Here is a 19,648-nt window from a genome sequence, read left to right on the forward strand (position 1 = left end):
GTCTGAGCAATTCAACACGGTACATTAGATATGTCACTGAAACTCATGAGCTTTCATCTTCATGTGACTGGGATGAAACCTTCAGTCCTATGGATGATTTGGACATATTCAATGTTCTGGCACTTGTGTGGTTCAGTAGCTTTTGATAGAAAGCTGGTACCAATTACAAGGCAGAATGAGCTAGCTATAATGTGGTAGTTTAGTCGATAGCACCCAATAAACATCATTCAGAGAGGAACCGGACTTACAACCCATTAAGAATTGGTAACAACGTCACTGCAACAGTTTTAAAGAAAAAAATGATATTTGCTATTGCATTCCCTCGCAAAACTTTAGTTTCTCAGGAGAATTCAAGGTCGCCCCCCTCCCATCACCATGTCCTTTTAGGACAGAGATGCTCAATCTCCAATAAAAACAGTACAAAGCCTTCAATGTAAGTTGACGTCAAACCTTAATCAATAAATCATGTCCATTCCTTGCCTTTCACAGGATATGTATGCAGGTAACAAAAAAAGAAGTAAAGTGGATTGAATACAGTTCTTGTGGGCAGAATGAGTAGCTCTCTGAAGCTTAGGTCCCTTGTGTCCTTGCACCTCTGGCGAAAAAGTGTACGTTTTCTCTCCTTCAGGCCAGTCAGCCTCTAAAACTACCAGCAGCACAGCACGAGGCACTGAGGTTAACATCTCTCTGCCAAGCACAATCCATTCACACTCCAGCTCTCACTGCTTGAAGAGATTCTGTCCAAAAATAGAGCCTTTTCCCCGCATTTTCCATATCTGCCTGAATATTCCAGTCAGTTCACAACTTTTTTTGGCTTCTAAAATGCTTGACAATTACTAGAGTAAAAACTATTTTAAAGCAAAGTTGATATCCTTCACTCTTAAAAGTTCCACTATTAAAAAAAATGTTATGGCTGGAAAAGGAACATCATATTCTGTTAAAAACATTTTTTTTTAAAAATCACTTTTAACTTTTGCTTTTGATTTTAAGAAGTGACATGAAAGTACAACTATAAATATGTTCAATATGCTGTACATTTTACAATGTGCATTAAATAGTGTTTAAAAACATCTTGTGTGGATCTGACTGAGGGAGGACGTGTGAAGGATAAAGCTGTCTTAGATGCGGATCTGGTAGCCATCACTGAGGGTGCTGAGCTCTGCTGGCTTTCTGTCCAGTGCTGCTGGCCTGCAAAGACACATGTTTATGTTAGATTCATTTTAGAGATTACTGTTGCACAACGACAAATATGCTGAACCTTTTGGGTCATTCATAGATTAAATGATTTAGAGCAGAATTAACCACATCAGTAGGAGTATAAAAAGACCAAAAAAAGTTTCACCAATGCTGGATTTAATTTGATCAAAAATACAGTAAAAACTAACATTATTATTATAGTTTAAAATAGCGGTTTCTATTTTGATATATATTTAAAATGTAATTTATTCCTGTGATGCAATGCGGAATTCAGAAAATCTGAAATTCTTCTCAAAATGCTGAGAAACATGTCTTATTATTATTGATGTTTAAAACAGTTGAGCTGCTTAATATTTTTGTGGAAGACTTTTTTTTCAGGATTCTTTGATGAATATAAAGTTAAAAAAAAGCAGCATTTATTTGAAAAATAAATTAAGAACCTTTGATCAATTTAATGCATCCTTGCTAAATAAAAGTAAAAAAAGGGTCTCACTGAGCCCAAAACTTTTGAACAGTAGTGTAAAAACACACAAAAATAAAATTATTAAGAACACAATCTTACATTAAAATGATTTTAAGCAAATTCATCCTTCCACTAGACAATATAGTCCCTGGCAGATAAACCTACCTAGTTTGAGCAAATTACATTTTAGACACAATATGGCAAGCTAATTTCTTTTACTTTTAGTTAACACAGAAAAGTGGATTGATACAAACATTAAAAATTTCAAGTGCTGTTAGATAAACACAGTCTGTAGAAAAGACCTAACTGCTGTTTTAGTCTATCACTAATTTGAGCCTGTAGACAAGCAAACATCCTGTGTGTTAGAAATAGCCCAGTGGAGATAATGCACTTTGACAGGGAGGAGATTCGGGAAAAGGGCAGGAGCAGATTTGTTGTACCACAGCTAAATGTCATTTTCTCTGCCCCTGTTCACGCATCAGTTTTGATCCATAAAGAATGGAGAGAATCAGATGCATCTTCTGAGTGTTTCTGGTCTTTAACGATTGACAGAAAATTGTGGTGAGAAAAACAGCGGGGAATGGGACTGCAGATCTTCAAGTGAACATTTTCATCTATTTTGTAAACATGAGTTATAGTTCTTATTAAATTACTTTCATATCAAGCAAACTAGTTACTTTTTATGGAAAGTAATCCATTATGTTACTTTTGGAGTACTTTTTGTCACCTGAGCTGGGCTCGCATATTTATCTTTAACAACAAAAAACCCAGAAGTGATATTTATTTCTCTCGCCACAGGGACTGGAGAGCTGTCAGTGAATAAATTAGAAAAACAAAGTAACTCAGATATTTGGAAACTTAAAAGTAGTCATAGTTACTCCCCCTTCAGCTGTAGAACTGTGGGGGAGTTGGAGAGCAGATTTAGCGTGACTTCATTTTGTAACTTCATAATTCTTTCCACTCTAAGTGAATTAACAAACTCATCTGCCAAGAGATTCATTTGCTGTGCATTTCTTCAGGGTAACTGAGAGTGATGCTGATGTTAAATGGGTGGTGTGTTTCAGCTGCTGCTCAGTAAGTAACATCTCAGATCATGTGACAGGAAGGTGCTATGGAATACAGCAAAAAATAGCTCTGATTGGGAAGCAGGAGGTCCACAGCTTTGAATTCTAAACTTTAGTATCATTTCATGCCTTGTGCGGTTCATCATCTTAAAGGTACATTAGTTTGACTAAATAATTACAGCATTGTGAGACACAACGATCAAGAGTTTATTTATTTTTTTTATGTGTCAAAAGAAGCACTAAATAACAACATGTAATTAAACGAAACTCAACGGCTCAAGCTTGAACACACAATTGCTGTGGTATTTTTAACTTGCTTGACACAAACATACTCTAGATGAGTGTGTATGACGGTTGTGATGGGGAATTGTTATATCAAGACTTCCAAGACTTACTTAAAAAGCACTTAAGTCAAATGTGGGTTTTTGATTTAATTGACAATTTTAATTAGAGTAAAAGTATAAAACCTGTAAAGGGAAGTTTATACCAAACACAACAAAAAACACAGTACAGGGATCTGAATTAGTGAATAATCTTTTTCTGTTCATTTACATGAACCATCTGAATAAATCGATTCACTTGAATCAACTGGCCTTTCGAAAACTACATAAAACCATTGAATAATTAGGATGAACCAATTCGCTAAAAGGGAAAAGTCAAATGAGTTAATCCTAAAATATAGAAAAAATTATATATATATATATTCTGCCTCATAAGCAGTATGTTATCATTTATAATTTTTAGAATTTATATAAATTTTTTTTATATTTTAAATTAGATTCTATTTTAAAAATGCATTTGTCAATTTTTTTGTCAAAGAAAATACTTTTGAACAGTAGTGTATTGTATAGTAAAATAGAACTTAATTTATAAATAAATACATGTAAACACTACCACTCAAAAGCTTTATTTTTAACAGTAATTATTTTATTCAGAAAGGATGCATTAAATTGATCAAAAGTGATGGAAAAGACTTTCATTTATAATATTACCAAAAAATTCACAAAATACTAAGCTACAGAACAACACATATATATATACACATACAAATATACATATATATATATACATACACACACATATATATATATATATATATATATATATACACACACATATATATATATATATACACACATATACACATATATATATATATACATATACATATACATATATATATATATACATATACATATACATATATATATATATACATATGCTATATATATATATAAATTTAAATGTAGCAGTACAGCATCTTGGTGACCTCAGATTTAAAAGCTGTCATTGTAAACACTCTTGAATGGCTCATTTTCAGAGGATTATTAATAAAAGCTGTTTAATTACATTCCAAGAGCATAATCACCCAAAATATGAAGATCACTAAAACATGTCAACATTAAATTAATGTACCCCTAGTAATTACTTTTTAAGCTTCCATGGCCTGCTACAAGATGAATCACAGCCGCCAATAAACCACTGACAGCTTCAGGCTGCATTTATACTTATTTTCTTGACAGAAACCTTTCTACCAAGTGACTTGCACACAAGTGCTTATTTCTCAGAACTGAGTTTCCCCAACATCAAAGTGTCCATACTTACGATTTGTCTCTTCTGTGGACATGTTGGCGTCTTTGGGGACTGCTGCCTGCTCGGCGGCGCGGTGATAGAGACTTGCCTCGGGTTCGTTCTTTGATTGGAGACTGAGCACTGGATGACTTGAGGATCTGCAATAAAAATCTGTTGTTTTAAAACATTCATACGTTTCATATATTTTATGATTTTTTTTTATAATATATTTCATAGATTATTATTTCATATATATATAGATGCTGGGTGGACTGAAACCTCTTCAAGGTCGATTGTAATAATAAATTTAGATTTTATTTCTGCAAACTCATTACTCATATAATGTCCTTGACTCAAAGATGACTGGTTAGTCAAAAAGGCTTTGTTCCAGTCACATGCTCTGAAATGTTCATATAGCCAAAACATAAAAGACAAGTTGCAAAAACATTTAGGTTTTGAAAAGCGAGTCCCAAATTCCTCAGCATCCATAAAAAGACTCCTACATTCCACTCAAATATCTAGAGTGCAATTTTCACTCTCTGGAATTACATTCTCTTTATTTAAATAAATATTCATATTTATAAAAACAATATATTTATGGCATTTTGATTACAAAGTAAAAAATAAAAATAAAATAATAAAAATAAAGCATGTAAAGGATGAATCGTTCACAATAAGATTACAAATGCAATGTTTTGAAGAGTGAGTCCCAAATTCCTCAATATCCATAAAAAGACGCCTACATTACTTTTAAACATCCAGAGCACAGTTTCCACTGTCTGCTCATGTAGTTCATGGAAACTATGTCACAGCTGACTGCGGTCATCCATACAAGTCAAGGCTGCATCTGAGAAACTGGGAGCACATAACCTACTTTTTACAGTCTAGATGATAAACATGTCACATGTTACTGTCATACAGATGATGTCAAGCTAGTATGCTGGTCTAGCTCTTCATAAACGGCCAAGGACAAATAAAGATTCCCCCTCACAATTTAACCAGGGAAAAACATAAGTGTTTACTTTAAAAAGCACAGAGTATAAAAAGTGTGATCCTTGTAATGTGGCTCCGCCGCCCACAGGACCTTATCTAGTTCATACTGACCTAGCTTAGTTTTTGAGAGGGACATTAGATCTGTTCCAAATTTATTTGTAATTTTAGTAATATTATAAGGCAACAAAAATATAAATATAAAATATCAATAAAATATTTATAATTTACCAATAATATATTAATAAAAGATATCACTAACATAGTAATGATATTGATTAAAATTTTATTTAATCCAAAATTTATTTAATAAAAATAGGTTTGCTCACAATACGATAAATAATGCAAATGCAATAACGTATTAAGAAAACAGATGTTAACCACAAAACAATTCTTATTGCCGGAAGTAAAATATACATTAACTGAAATAATTATATATATATACACACATATATATATACACATACATACACAAACACACACACACACACACACACACAGTACTAAAATTACTAAATATTTTTTTTTAATATTGACAAAAAAAACATTATCTCAATGATACTTACTATAAGACTGTCTCTTAGAAGGCTATGGACTCACCTTCATCCTCATGTCACGGCCATGCTTCTCCAGCTCTTTGCGCATGTCTTCACAGCCCTGCTTGCAGGCATTGATCACCAGATAGTTCCACTCAATAGGCTGGAAAACGTGCGGATTGTGGGGCACGTACAGGCCAATTTTGATCTTCTTCATGGTGTGCTGGTAGCGGCGGTATGAGTCCTCAAAGTCGAACACCAACTCGCTGAGAGTACGGAAGCTCAGAGATCGGTCCATGAGGTCAGCACGTCGACTCATACCCAGGGTGCCATATCGGCCATTACAGTAAACGCCCAGCACCACGTGATGGAAGTGGTGGCCAGAGAACTGGGTCTTAAAACTGATGGGGAACCGTTCCACGGAGGTCAGACCGTTGGTTAGGTAGCTGGCAACACAGGGTCAAGGATTTTGCTAATGTTCATATGTGATTGGTTTAAACACGACAGGTTTGGTGAAATCAGTCAAAAAAAAAAGAAAGCAGCTAGGTGTGTACTACTGATTTTTCCAAATCCAATCAGTTTTCAGTAAGTTTAGTTTTGCTTACTTCCAGCTAATGACTTATAATTAGGTCAATAAGAAGCTGCCCTTAACAACCACTTTTCAATTCCGACTCTATTAAGATATATGACAGTAAATAATGTGAGTATATTCTCAGAACTGACACTTTGAATGAAAGCTAAATTGTTTAATTTTATTCTCTTAAAATAAAAAGAATCTACACTAAGCGGTTCTTCCTTACTCAACTTTGAAAAATCAGCATGTAACAATTTGTGCTACATGAATTAAATAAATGACCACTCACTTTACGTATTTGGTTTTCCTCTCTAAGCAATTAGGTGAAATATAAGAAACAATTCCAAAGATTTCTAAAGAAGAACTTGAGACCAGAATATCAAAGGGACTAAGAATCTTGCATGGAACATCACAAAAAAAACAAAAACAAGCATTAACCTAACAAGCTACCAGAACTCCCTAACAACCACATGACACACACATAAAAAGTCTTTTAGGGCAGCGTGTCCACCAAAACATTTTTAGCCAGCTGAAAATGCCAGGAGCTCTACTGAAAACACCCAGCTGTGAGTGCTTGAGAGCGCAGCGTTTCTTTCAGTTGAGACGCTGTGGTTGCTGTGAAATGGAACATCCGCTGAAGTAATATGGTAGACACATTGTGAATGAAATGTTTCTCCAAGCCTTATTTTTCATAATAATAATAATAATAATAATAATATGGTAGTCTGGTAATTCCATTTGGTAAAGACATAAATACTCGGAGACAAGCAATATGAACTTGTCCATTGTTGTTCAGTTCAGTCGTAGTACAATCAGGGATTGACAGTTGGTCGGTATTAGTCCCACCCCTCCTCACTTGGTTAGTTTGTCCCATTTTTAGCTATTTTCCCACAGTCAGTTTCACCAGGGATGAATTGCTGAACATTCGGCTGTACACACCACCCAATATTTCACTGTGTATTGTCACTACAATCTGTTTGTACTTTGGAAGCTTCTGTCACCAAAATATGTACCTCGTATTTACCCGGCATTAAAGCTCTTTCTGATTCTGAATCTGAAGTTGGTCAACAGACACTCGGCTAGACTGGCCATCCCCTTGGGCTTGTCCTTGTCTCTGCCTGATCTCTTCTGTAGTCTTATGTAAGTAATCTGTGCTCACTGAGGCATGGCAACACATGATGCAGCAGTTGCTGCCTGAGCTGAGGAGTCACCAAGCTGTGAGTGTATCAGCAGGGTTCACACCAGGACCCATCTGCAAATCAGTAAACTTCTATTAGGGTACCCATGATGTAATTTAAGAAGTACAGTACAAACCAAACAAAACGAGATTATCATGACTGGTGTTCTCCTTACTGATGTTAAATTTTAATTCATGTTGCCTTGAGGTTGCTAAAATGAGGAAGTAATGCTTTATTCTTTGCAACCACCGTTTAAATGAATCATTATCATTCCACTTGTCAGTAACCAGCGGGCCTGTGCCTTTTTGTTGTTGGGTACTGCTCAAGCTGCCAAGTCAGCCAAGATCACATAAAACAGATCTGTTGAGCCATGTGTGTCCAACAACACAACGCAACGCAGTCCTGGAATGGCTTCACTGCTTTGCCATCTGCCTTTCAAAGAAAATCACTAACACAATATGCTGGTATTCCATAACACAAGCACTGTCATCTATAAATCAAAAACTCCATTGGTCCACAAACAGATAGGCTGTTCCTCAGTAGGGATGTAACGATGTACCCTTGCCAGTTGTCACAAATATGTGACATCATAAATATGTGATTTGTTGTAACAAATCGCCACATATGTGTACAATACACATTAGTGTTCATAAGCGCATCGCTGCATTGTTTACAGCAGTAACCAAGGAAACATTGTATTGCTGCTGTTCCATAAGCGCCACCTGCTGTCAGAGAGTGAATCTGCGTTCTCATTCAGCCTGTCTGCTGTTTCTGTTTTGTGGAGATGTTTTATGTAGTATAGATTCACAAACCTAAAGCCAGAAGTTTTGCTTAAAATTTCTAAATTATACAATCTAATTTAGATTAAAAACTGCTTATGCAGCATTTATATATATATATATATATATATATATATAGGGTGGGCTGCAAATTGGATAATATTAACTGAGGCCTTGGTATCATCAGAAGCAAGGTTGTTACAAATTAGTGAGAATCAAATCTAAAAAGTAAAGCAAACACTTTTTACTTAAGAAATTTTTTATACTAGCGAATTATCACAATACGACAAAAGACAGTGAGAAAGCAAAGTTTCATTTAGATTTTCTTTTTTTAAATAACAGGAGTTGTTATTCTTTTGTAGCATTTTGAAGACAAAACTCTGTTGTTATTCGAAGTAAATACAGGCTTATTCAGTAAGTTTTGATTGTGTGCAGCTCTTTTGAGTTTCCTTCTCTCTGTGTGTACACAAATACACACACCCACAACCTTTCCCCCCCAAGTGTTGTAATGAGAAGACACCAGAGGATCACATTACCCATCAGCAGGGCCATATGATCCTCTCAGCAGCAGTGCCGAGACTTTCTATATTCTTATCTGCAATGAATGCATATCCAAACTTGCGGGGATTGATTCTGCTATAGGTTCCAAGCACACAGTGTTTTCATTTGTTCATTTTGTCATTATTTAAATATAAAGGCAGTCTTTTGAAGACTTCAATTTAAAAATTTTGTCTGAAACATAAGTGAAGACCAAACACTTCTCCTTTGGTTGTCGTTTTGATATAACAGCTAAAAAAATTCTGACCTTGCATTTTCAAAAAGTGAAAAGAATATGGGCTAAACTATTTTTATATCCAATTTTTTGTTGTAAATCCATCATGTACACATTTGAGAAAACTATTTTTTTAGGATTTCTTCTTTTTGATGTTCAGACCCAACTGAAAAGTTATTAAAGTTGTACTAGATATAGCCCTGCCCCCAAGCTCACACAATTGACCTATCGGTAAGCCACTCTCCTCGAAACACAGATGAGCCAATACTAGTCGAGTATCAGTACCATGCAGTGAAAGTCAAAAACACATAAACAAAGGTCTATATGAGTCCAAAGAAATTATCAGAAACACCTCGGAAGAAGGTTTTCAATGGCAGCTGTCATTGTGAGACAGTGAGCAACTCTGTTTGTTTGTCCTAGTGAGCTACAGTAATTGGGGGGGGGGGGGGGGGGCATTATTGTTTATTATAATCACGTGCTGTATTTCTGTCATCTGCCACTTTAAATGCTCAAAAAACTCTCTAGCAGAATGGATTCTGATTGGCTGCCAATGGTTTTATCATTCCTAAGCTGAAAAGAAAAATTATTTGGAAGTGATTCCAACAATATTGTTCTTCAGCTACATTTTCGTTATAATTGTGGTGTGTATTCTGCTATTCTTTTAAATTTAAAAATATTTTAAAAAGGGGTCATGACATCGACATATCAAGCTCTAGAAATGGCTCATTCATATATTGTGGGATTTGTGATGTTACAAGTGAAAATAAATACATATGCATATGACTAAAAACTGATCATTTCAAACGGAGTCCGAATGAGGGTTGAAAATGATTGTTTTTTCATTTATATATTTGTCCAGTACGAACATTTTAAGTGCAGTATTTAAAAAATAAAGGCTTACAGCAACTTTAACTTTAAAACAACAATGTTATTCAGTGTTCTCTGATACTCATTGTTTTGATATTTGAGTCCTAAGGGACTGTAGGAAAAACCCTTGAGAGTCTATAGATTAAAAGACGGGTTTTGTATACGAAGATACAAATCTCAGATACAAAAAGTGACGTAAACTGGAACCCTTCATTCTCCCGCTCCCCACGTCAAATCTGCATGCAGCGAAAGTATCTATTTGCAACTAATGACCCATGAGGTGTTTGACTCAAAGTCACACTGCGGCTCTTGTGAATACCGTAATCTGCAAAGAAGATCGCCGCAACATTTCTCTGCTGCACTTGGCATTTGCACGGATGGAAATGATTGTCACCTTGTGTTACCCTTGGCCTGGATCTGATGAGCTAACTGACACTGATAGTTCCTGAAAGAACTCACCCTCCCAGTGGCACTGAATGGCACAGCTGCATCGACTGCATGGCCAGGAAGCTGTGCCTCCCTTCAGGAGAATCTACTACGACATTTTCCTAGCAACAGCTGAGCCTAAAAGCTACGGGCTTGGTTTGAGGGGTGGGGGATCATGAGGGAAGACAGTGATTTGAAGCACATTGCCTTTGATTGAGATCTCTGCCTAGTCCTCCATCCCAATTTCAGCAATTGAGAAATCAACATTAAATATAAGAGTAAGGGAGAAATTGGGCTTTCCCAAGACAAATTAACCGTGCTCTATGTTCCCAGTGGTGATAATTAGTTTTATTAAAACTGATTTATATGTTAGGGACTGAGGTGTGTTCAGACTAAAAAATAAAATACAAAAACACTAGATTTCTACATTTTCAGAAGAAAGTGTGAGTGCAACCCACATCATTCATTTTCGTACTTATCTCAAAAAGTTTCTCATATAATATTTATGTTTCATTTTATTTTATTTTTATCAATTAATAAAAACAATTTTAAATAGTTTTTGTTAACAATATCAACACTGTTGTCTGTAAAGCTAAAGGATACATTCCAAGGATAACTGCTTCAAGGCATTTGATGGGAAGTGATTCTCGTATCATCTCTCTGGCAGTCTCCATCAACCTGGAAAGAGATTAGATTGATGCAATACAGGGTCAGTGGCTTCTTTTCAATCTAAAATGAAACTAAAACTTGTTTTTATGTCTAGTTATAAGACATGTATTTTGTAAAAGGGCATTTCGGCACTTTTTTAAATTAATATCACACCTCCAAAACATCTTTTTAAAAAAGGATTTTCCACCAAGAGTGTAAAATAAGTGTAAAATAAGAAGGAACGGAGGGGAAAAAAGACTAAAAACAGGAAAGAGGGGGTAGACAGACAGGATGATGAAATGCCTCAGTAGTGGTATCACTTACCCACTCAGAGGTCTGGTTTTCTTAACCTCAAAGAACTGCGTTCCCGTATGGTTGTATCTGTCAGCAGTTAAGGAGCTACGTGAAGTCTGTACGGCTCATTTAGGAAGCCTTGTTTTCCTGTATTTTCATTGTGACTCATGCGTGTCAAAATGCACAGCTATTAAACCCTACATACTCATTCCCCTTACAGATATTGCTGTATTTGTGGAAGAAAATTCAGATGCTGATATATTAACTGCACACAATGATAAATAAGTCATATAACCATCTAGTAGCATAGACAATGCAATAGCAAACGTTAAGGAATAGTTCAGCCAAAGATGAAAATTTGCTGAAAATTTACTCACCCTGTTTTTCATTAAACAGATTTGGAAAAATTCAGCACTTGCTCATCAGTGGATGCTCTGTAGTGAATGGGTGCCATCAGACTGAGAGTCCAAACAGCTGAAGATTCATGTTTACATGAAGAAACAAACTCATCTACACATTGGACAGCCTGAGGGTGAGTTAACCTTTATCAAATTTTTATTTTGGGTGAACTATACCTTCAGTCTATCTCAAAGCCACACATTGTCACTGGCAGCCTTTAAAGCATGAGGCAGAAAACTGTAAACATCAGAGTACCAGAAGAATGCAGACCCATGCTAATGTCTCTACATTTAAGTGACACACTCCAACCAAAAAGACACTTTGAGTAACTCAAGTTGACTGAATAAATTACACTGAGCGAAAAAAGCCTAACTGACACTCCAAAGAAACGATTGCCCATGAATCCATAATGCATCCAGAAAAAGCAGAGGTTTAGAATATATAAGTTAAACTTTTCCAGAGCAAACGGTTTGTGGAGGGTAAAGGATACTGCAAGTTTCTCATGTAGTTCTGGACGGCATGGAGCCAATCAGGCACAGACATTGATGGCTTAAAGTTTGGAACCGATGGCACGGAATGCTGTGAAAACAGAGAGAGAATTAGAAAACTATATCCTTAAACTTTTATTCAACATTAAATTGATCAAAAGTGACAGACATTTATTATCTTACAAAGGATGTATATCTCAAATAAATACTGCTCTTTTGAACATTCTAATCTTCAAAGAATCCTGCATAAATGTATCGTGGTTTCTACAAAAATATTAATCAGCACAACTGTTTTTGACATTGATAATAATAAGAAATGTTTCTAGATCACCAAATCAGTATATTAGAATGACTTATGAAAGATCATGTGACACTAAAGACTGAAGTAAATTCAGGTTTGCTCAATATCTCTGAGTGCATATCTTTATTCTAGTGTCAAGTCATTGATGTTAGATACTTTTAGCTAACTTTTATTTGCTGGGTTTCAGTGGTTCAGATTTTCACCGGATTTGTTGCTTTATTAAAAACATCAAATTGAACAAGTGTAATTTTGAATTATAATTCTCCAGTGTTAAAATCCACCTAGGCAAAAGTTAAATTAATTTGTGTAATAATGCTTCATACTTCAGTATGACATTACAAGATGGTACAGATTCAAAGTACACAGCTGCAGGTATATACTGTGATCGTGCAGCATTTTATTTCTGTTCATGTCTCAGTGTTTTTGTCCGTATAATGAAAGTCAATGAAGTCGTGTTGTTTCGGACACCAGTGACTTTCCTTGTATATGAACAAGAACAGTTATATTCCTTCATATTCTCTAGTAAAAAGGCAGTCAAAGATTTCTGAAGCTATTTGAGAGCAAGTAAATTATGATATTTTAGGTTGAACTATCCTTTTAAATCTTAAATGAAAATGTAGCATTAAGAAAGGGAGGCTGTCACTTGTTTTTATCCTGAAGTTGGCAACTAGTCACAAGGTAACTTTTGTAACCACAAGGAGATCCATCAATTAGATTCTGATGTCTCAATGGCATGAAAAGTCCTTAACATCTATAGAAACAGTGCTTCATTGATCATTTGCAACCCCTGCAATGACACGTTTAACTGTGAAGAGAATTAGCAATGAACAAAGGGCATCCTCTCGCACACAAGCCTCCATTCATTAGAAGAAAAGAAGCAATTAATGAAAGATAGAAAAAAGGCTGTGCTCTATCTGAAACAATCTATTTATTACAACACATTAACAGCATTAGACCAAAGTTTGTCACATGAATGCAGTCAGGATTAACCATTGGTTTTTACTTTCAATAAGGGCACCATGTGTGTTGGAGGCGTGCAAGAGCTAGTGGGTCACAGGAGGAAATGAGAAAGGGTATCATCTCCTGTTTCCTCTTTATCTCTCTCTGCCCAGTGCAAGAGAATGAGAGACTGTAGAAAGGCAGTGTAATACAGTCTTGTCTGTCTGTGCTGACTTCTCAAGCCGTTGAATGCATTATACAGAAGCACAGAAATACATTGAGCATTTGGTCTAAAATTTTGTGCCAATGTTATGATGGCAGAATAACAATGCTGTTGTTCTGAGTAGAATAACTTTTGAAAGGCAGAGGTGCGAATACACACCTACTTTCTCAGCACTTAAATAGAGGTTTGTAGAAACCTGAGGTGCAACAAACATCGCAAGAACTTATAGCCTAATTAAAATGGTGTTTTTGAACCCGGTGCATCAACAGGTTTTGCTTCAAGACTGAAAAGGCAATTGAACATAGTACCAACAATACTAAACAAAAAAGTCAGCAATATACTGTTTTTACTGTATTTCTGATCAAATAAATGCAGCCTTGGTGAACATAAGAGACTTCTTTCGAATAAACCTTTCTCAGGTAGTTTACATTTATCATCCTGGTCCGTGTAGAACATAAACCCCGCAGTTGAGAACCACTGCTTGAGATGATCACAGCACAGTCATCATTTCAATTTATATTCAGGCTTTCAGTTCAGTAGATTTCCAAAAAAGTGTATCTGCATACAAATGACACTCTGAATATTGATTCTGGCAGTCTTAATTCTCCAAGAGAGGTTTCGTTTACATCTAGGCTCTACTCCAACGGCTCAACTGGGTCTCCCCTACCCTGAAAGGAGGTCAGCAATAAATAGGCCACAATTTACACTCACAGGGCTGTTAGCTGACCTCTGCCCACCCGTGGGACTGTAGCGAAACTTGAGACTCACATACTGTAGGTGACAACACAAGCCGCCCATCAAAAAAAGAGAACAGATTTCAGAACACAATTTTCAGTCGCTACTGTAACGGAGTCATTTCAGAAAAACAAATGGTTCATTCTGAGTTACAGTCATGCAAACTTTGGAAAAATAATATTTTGGGGTTTGTTGATAAAGGGAAACAAGATATTTTTCTAGTTTCAACATTATTTGATCTTCAGACATTTCTCTTTAACAGATGTACCAGCTGTATGCAAAGTGACCCACACATGCTTTTTGACAGAATCCTATAGGGCCTTAGAAATAGTGGATTAGTAAGTATTAATATTTTGGCTTTATTCTTCATTTATGTATTTCTTTCACTATACAGAACTATTTTTTAGCTGGGGACCCAAAAACAATGTGATAAAGACCCAACTGCTAGACAAAACAACAGGAATTATGCAGATTATCCCTAATAACACTCTAGCAAATGGATTGCATCCAAAAACCAAAGCCAAAGGACTGGCTACATTTCGACATGCATACACTACCATTTAAATAGGATCATAGGTAGGTCTTGGTAGCCAAAATGATTTATGTTTTTGAAAGAAGTTGCGTATGCCCACCAGGAATGCAATCAAGAACTGTAATACTGTGAAATATTATTACAATGTAAAATAACAGTTTTAATATCTTTTATAATTAAATATATTCATGTGATAGCAAAGCTTGATTTACAGCAGCAATTACTCCAGCATTCAGTGTCACACAGTCCATTATAAATTATTCTCATTTGCTGATTTGGTGCTCAAGAAACATTTCTTATTAATATCAATGTTGAAAACAGCTGTGCCGCATGTTTTATAATTCTGTGAAAGATGTGATACATATTTACCAAGACAAAACAACAGAAATTGTGTGGATTTTCTGTAATGCCACTCTAGCAAATGGATTGTATAAAAAACCAAACCCAAAAGATGATTTTAGGAATGCATCTGTGCTATAAATAATAATTAATACTCTATGTAGCTTTTGAATATTGTTAAACTGCACCAGCATGGACACCGCTGTACCAGTATGTGTTTTGTTTACATAATAACTGCAGTGTCCTTGGATCCAAGGTCCTGGAGACTCTGATTCTCCATCAGTGTGATCATTCACAGGTTCATGTGAGTTCTTTCCCTCTTTCCCAAGGACTGTCACTCTCTGTGAAATGGCTCGAACATGTCTGGCTAGTGTCACAGCCGTTCGAGTGACTCCTAATCTGGCTGATCTGATGGATTCACTCCACACACCTGTTCAACACTTGCTGGTGGGGAATGTCCCTTAATAAATCACATTAACATCAAGGGATCTGACTCAACACTTTTGACCAATTAGATGCCTTTGCTCTGCACACATCAGCATATAAGGGCATGCAAGAACGCACAATAATGTTAGTTAAAACAAAAGGGCTAGAATAAAAACACTGCTTGACCCTGTAAATGCTGTTCGTCTGAGCAATGAGCATTACTTAGTCTGTGATTAAGACTCACTTTATCCCCTCCGAGGTCCTTGATATGCATGCTCTATGAATCCTGATCAGGTCCGATCGGTTTATGTTTGGGTTAAAACAACACTGTGACAAAGGGACATGGCAGCAACCTTAATCCTAGTAAAAGTCCTATGTCACATGGCATCATTCCTCATTTGATGTACATTAATAGAGGCATCCTTCTGAATAGATGTCGTTGGTTGGATCAGATTTCTCATTTGCCTGGTTTGTAATGTAATTATGAGAAGAGACAATGTGGCACAGTGTTGGACAACACAGGCATGAGTAAATCCACTCACATGTCACATAGTCTGCACTTCCTCTTGGTGGAAACTGGGTCACACAAATGGCAGTTTGTGAGATGCTATTTATATATAATAACACTGTTCTGGTAAATGATTCCAAGGTTTCATATATAGGCCAGTTTTGAGCTTAAACGGTTTTGAAAGCAATATCTTATGCCCACCAATGCTGCATTTATTTAAACACAGTGACACATTTCAACACAGCTGCATTTATTTGAAAATACAGTAATGTTTTGAAATATTATAACAATTTAAAACATCAATTTTCTATTTCAGAATATTTTAAAATGTCATTTATTCCTGTGATGGCAAAGGTAAATATTAAGCAGCCATTACTTCAGTCTTCAGCGTCAGATGATCCTTCAGAAACATTTCTTCTTATTATTAATATTTTGTGGTAAATGTGATACTTTTTTCATCCCAAATGCCATTACTGACACTTACAATCGATTATACGCATCCTTGCTGAATAAAAGTATTAAATTTGCTTCCAAAAAAAAAAAAAAAGGTTAATACTGAGCCCAAACTTTTGGACGTTACTATATGAAATATTACTTTGAATGTATCAAATGTTACCAAGTTAAAAAATATATATTTTATTCATGTACCATTGTATTTCAAAGATGTCTAGAAACATGTAAAACGATTGTATGACAATTGTACTTTTTTTATCCATTCCATCCATGTTTTTAACTGTACATCTGTACAAACACACACACAGAGGCTGTTACTCAAAAACTTGTAACTTTACAAACATAACAGCTTTTTTGGACATTATATATAAAAAAGTTGCCATAGCTAGACAGCATTTTTAGATATTTTGGGGTACTTATTAAATATAAATAAGCTGTATTTTTTTTATTTATATGAGCTTCCTAACAAGATAACATTATCATATTTATCTAGACAGCATTTTTGACATCTTTATGACACCCAAAAAATTTGTCTAGGCATGCAGATCATTGGGTTTTGAGACTCAGACTCTGTCGATATAAATAATCCACTACTTTCGACTTACTTTAGGGATGTGTGTTGAATTTCTTATTCTATCCACCATGTCCTTTCCATCAGGATGAACTCTAGTGACGTGTGACCACATTCTCTCCCAGGTGACGGTGTCTATGGGAAAGCCCGTCCTGTTCACGAAAAACGGGACACCGCCGTCTTTCTCGTCTTCCTCACCGGAGGATCTACCGGTGTTGTTCGCGGCAGTGGATGAGGAGGATTCAGCAGCCGGACCGGTAACGTTATTGTGACAGTGAGTACTGGTGCTCTTGGACCGACCGTGTCTGCTGATCTTGGACGTTGAGCCGCTGCTGCTGGCGCTTGGTCCGGTCATTGTTCAGAAGTCTTCAGAGGGGGAGTTTCCCCTTATTTTTCCCCAGATCAGTTATAACTGCCCAGCACTCATGCACAAAGACATGTTGCGCCTCGAGCACGCATACTAATGTGCCAAAACCCACTCGGTCCTGCTCAAGTGTAAAAATTCAGGAGGTTTGACAAAGATCCAGAGGCAGAAAAAATGGTCAGCGATACCATATCTGGAGCAAACTATGGCTGAGTGTGCTTCAGATCAGAAATGATCATATATGCTCCCAGTAAACCGCATACTGTAGTTGGCCATCAGCTCCGGATCTCAGGGTGCCACACAAACGACTTCATTTCGCTAAAAACACTGATGAGGCGTCCGACTCCCACGGAGGGATCACGGGCTAAATAATCCACGGTGGACATCTGACTGTAGAGTATTAATGAATTATCTGATTTCCTGAGTAGACGTGTAACTGCTTTCACTGACGGTCTCAACAAATGGTCACTCTAGCGTTTTTTGATACTGTTGTTATATCACCATAAACTACAGCCAACCACGTTATACTGGCTTTTCATTGGATGAAGCAATAAAGTGAGGCAGGTACAATTACATATAAGGGCAATAGATCCGCACGTGATTGGCCAAAGTGGCGGAAATGGGCGTGAACCTTCGTTGGGTATCCAGCATGTTTTTAACCATAGTTTCAAACCATAAAAATATATTTTATATATATACAATATTTTTTTTTAAAAAGTACGTTGAGGGCATTAACCATTTAGCTGTCACTACGTTTTTTTCTAATAAATACAAAAATGTACTGCACCTTTTCATTCTTTCCGTTAAAAATGAAGCGGGGTCAAGTTGGTTTTGTTTTCGATATTCGTAACACATTCAGCGGTAAACGCCAATAACTCCAAAACGAATTGCCCTAAAAAAAATCTGAGCAGTGTGACCGCCAAAAGGGCAAAGTTGATCATGTTTCACATCCTTCTTTTACTATATTTTCCCTCGATATAATAAGCACGGCCCCGTACAAGCCGTCGCAATGTGCAGAAAGCCGGGAGAAAACGCTCTCAGCAGAGTCTTCAGTTAGGGACCGTGGGGAAAGTGCAAACTTTCTTCGTTTTTTGCTATAGCTCAGTATGTGTTTTTGTAATAGCTTTTTAGTTAAAGGGCATTAAGACATGAAACCAGTGTCAATCAATAGTGGGGGACAGTGGACATTTTTAACAACCTTTCTTTTTACCACTACTGGTAGAAAAGGGAATTGCATGTCCAAAATTAACCTTCTTTTTGTAATAACTTTCTACAGCAGGAAGATAGAGACATGAAACCAGTGTCAATCAATAGAGGGAGAGAGTGCATATTTTTCACATACTTTCATTTTACCCCAAGTGGCTGATTAGGGAATTGCATGTCCAAAATTAACCTTCTCTTTGTAATAACTTTCTACAGCAGGGACACAGAAACATGAAACCAGTGTCAATCAATAGAGGGAGAGAGTGGACATTTTTCACAATTTTCTTTCTTTACCCCAAGTGGCTGAATAAGGAATTGCATGTCCAAAAATAACATTATTTTTGTAATAACTTTCTTCGGCAGGAAGATATAGAGATGAAACCAGTATCACTCAATAGAGGGAGAGAGTGGACATTTTTCACATCCTTTCATTTTACCCCAAGTGGCTGATTAGTGAATTGCATGTCCAAAATTAACCTTCTTTTTGTAATAACATTCTTAAGCAGGGAGACAGAGACATGAAACCAGTGTCAATCTATAGAGGGGGACAGTGGACATTTTTCACAACCATTCTTTTTACCCCTACTGGTATAAAAGGGAATTGTATGTCCAAAATTAACCTTCTCTTTGTAATAACTTTCTACAGCAGGGACACAGAGACATGAAACCACTGTCAATCTATAGAGAGAGAGAGTGGATATTTTTCACATCCTTTTATTTTACCCCAAGTGGTTGATTAGGGAATTGCATGTCCAAAATTAACCTTTTTTGTAATAACTTTCTACGGCAGTGAGACAGATACATGAA

General features: G+C 36.3%; 1 protein-coding gene across 1 annotated transcript; it reads right to left on the bottom strand.

The window, feature by feature from the left end:
- Window positions 1–292: 292 nt before the first annotated feature.
- Window positions 293–17,974, bottom strand: LOC132092245 (tubulinyl-Tyr carboxypeptidase 2-like). The gene is made up of 7 exons (XM_059498408.1): window positions 17,309–17,974; window positions 12,250–12,338; window positions 11,391–11,447; window positions 11,022–11,096; window positions 5,887–6,268; window positions 4,330–4,454; window positions 293–1,188 (listed from the first exon to the last, which is right to left on the bottom strand). Exons 1-7 carry the CDS (start codon window positions 17,627–17,629, stop codon window positions 1,119–1,121), a joined length of 1,119 nt encoding a protein of 372 aa, XP_059354391.1. The 5' UTR covers window positions 17,630–17,974; the 3' UTR covers window positions 293–1,118.
- Window positions 17,975–19,648: the final 1,674 nt, after the last annotated feature.

The sequence above is a fragment of the Carassius carassius genome, chromosome 18, assembly GCF_963082965.1.
Source record: "Carassius carassius chromosome 18, fCarCar2.1, whole genome shotgun sequence".
In the NCBI taxonomy this organism is placed as follows: domain Eukaryota; kingdom Metazoa; phylum Chordata; class Actinopteri; order Cypriniformes; family Cyprinidae; genus Carassius; species Carassius carassius.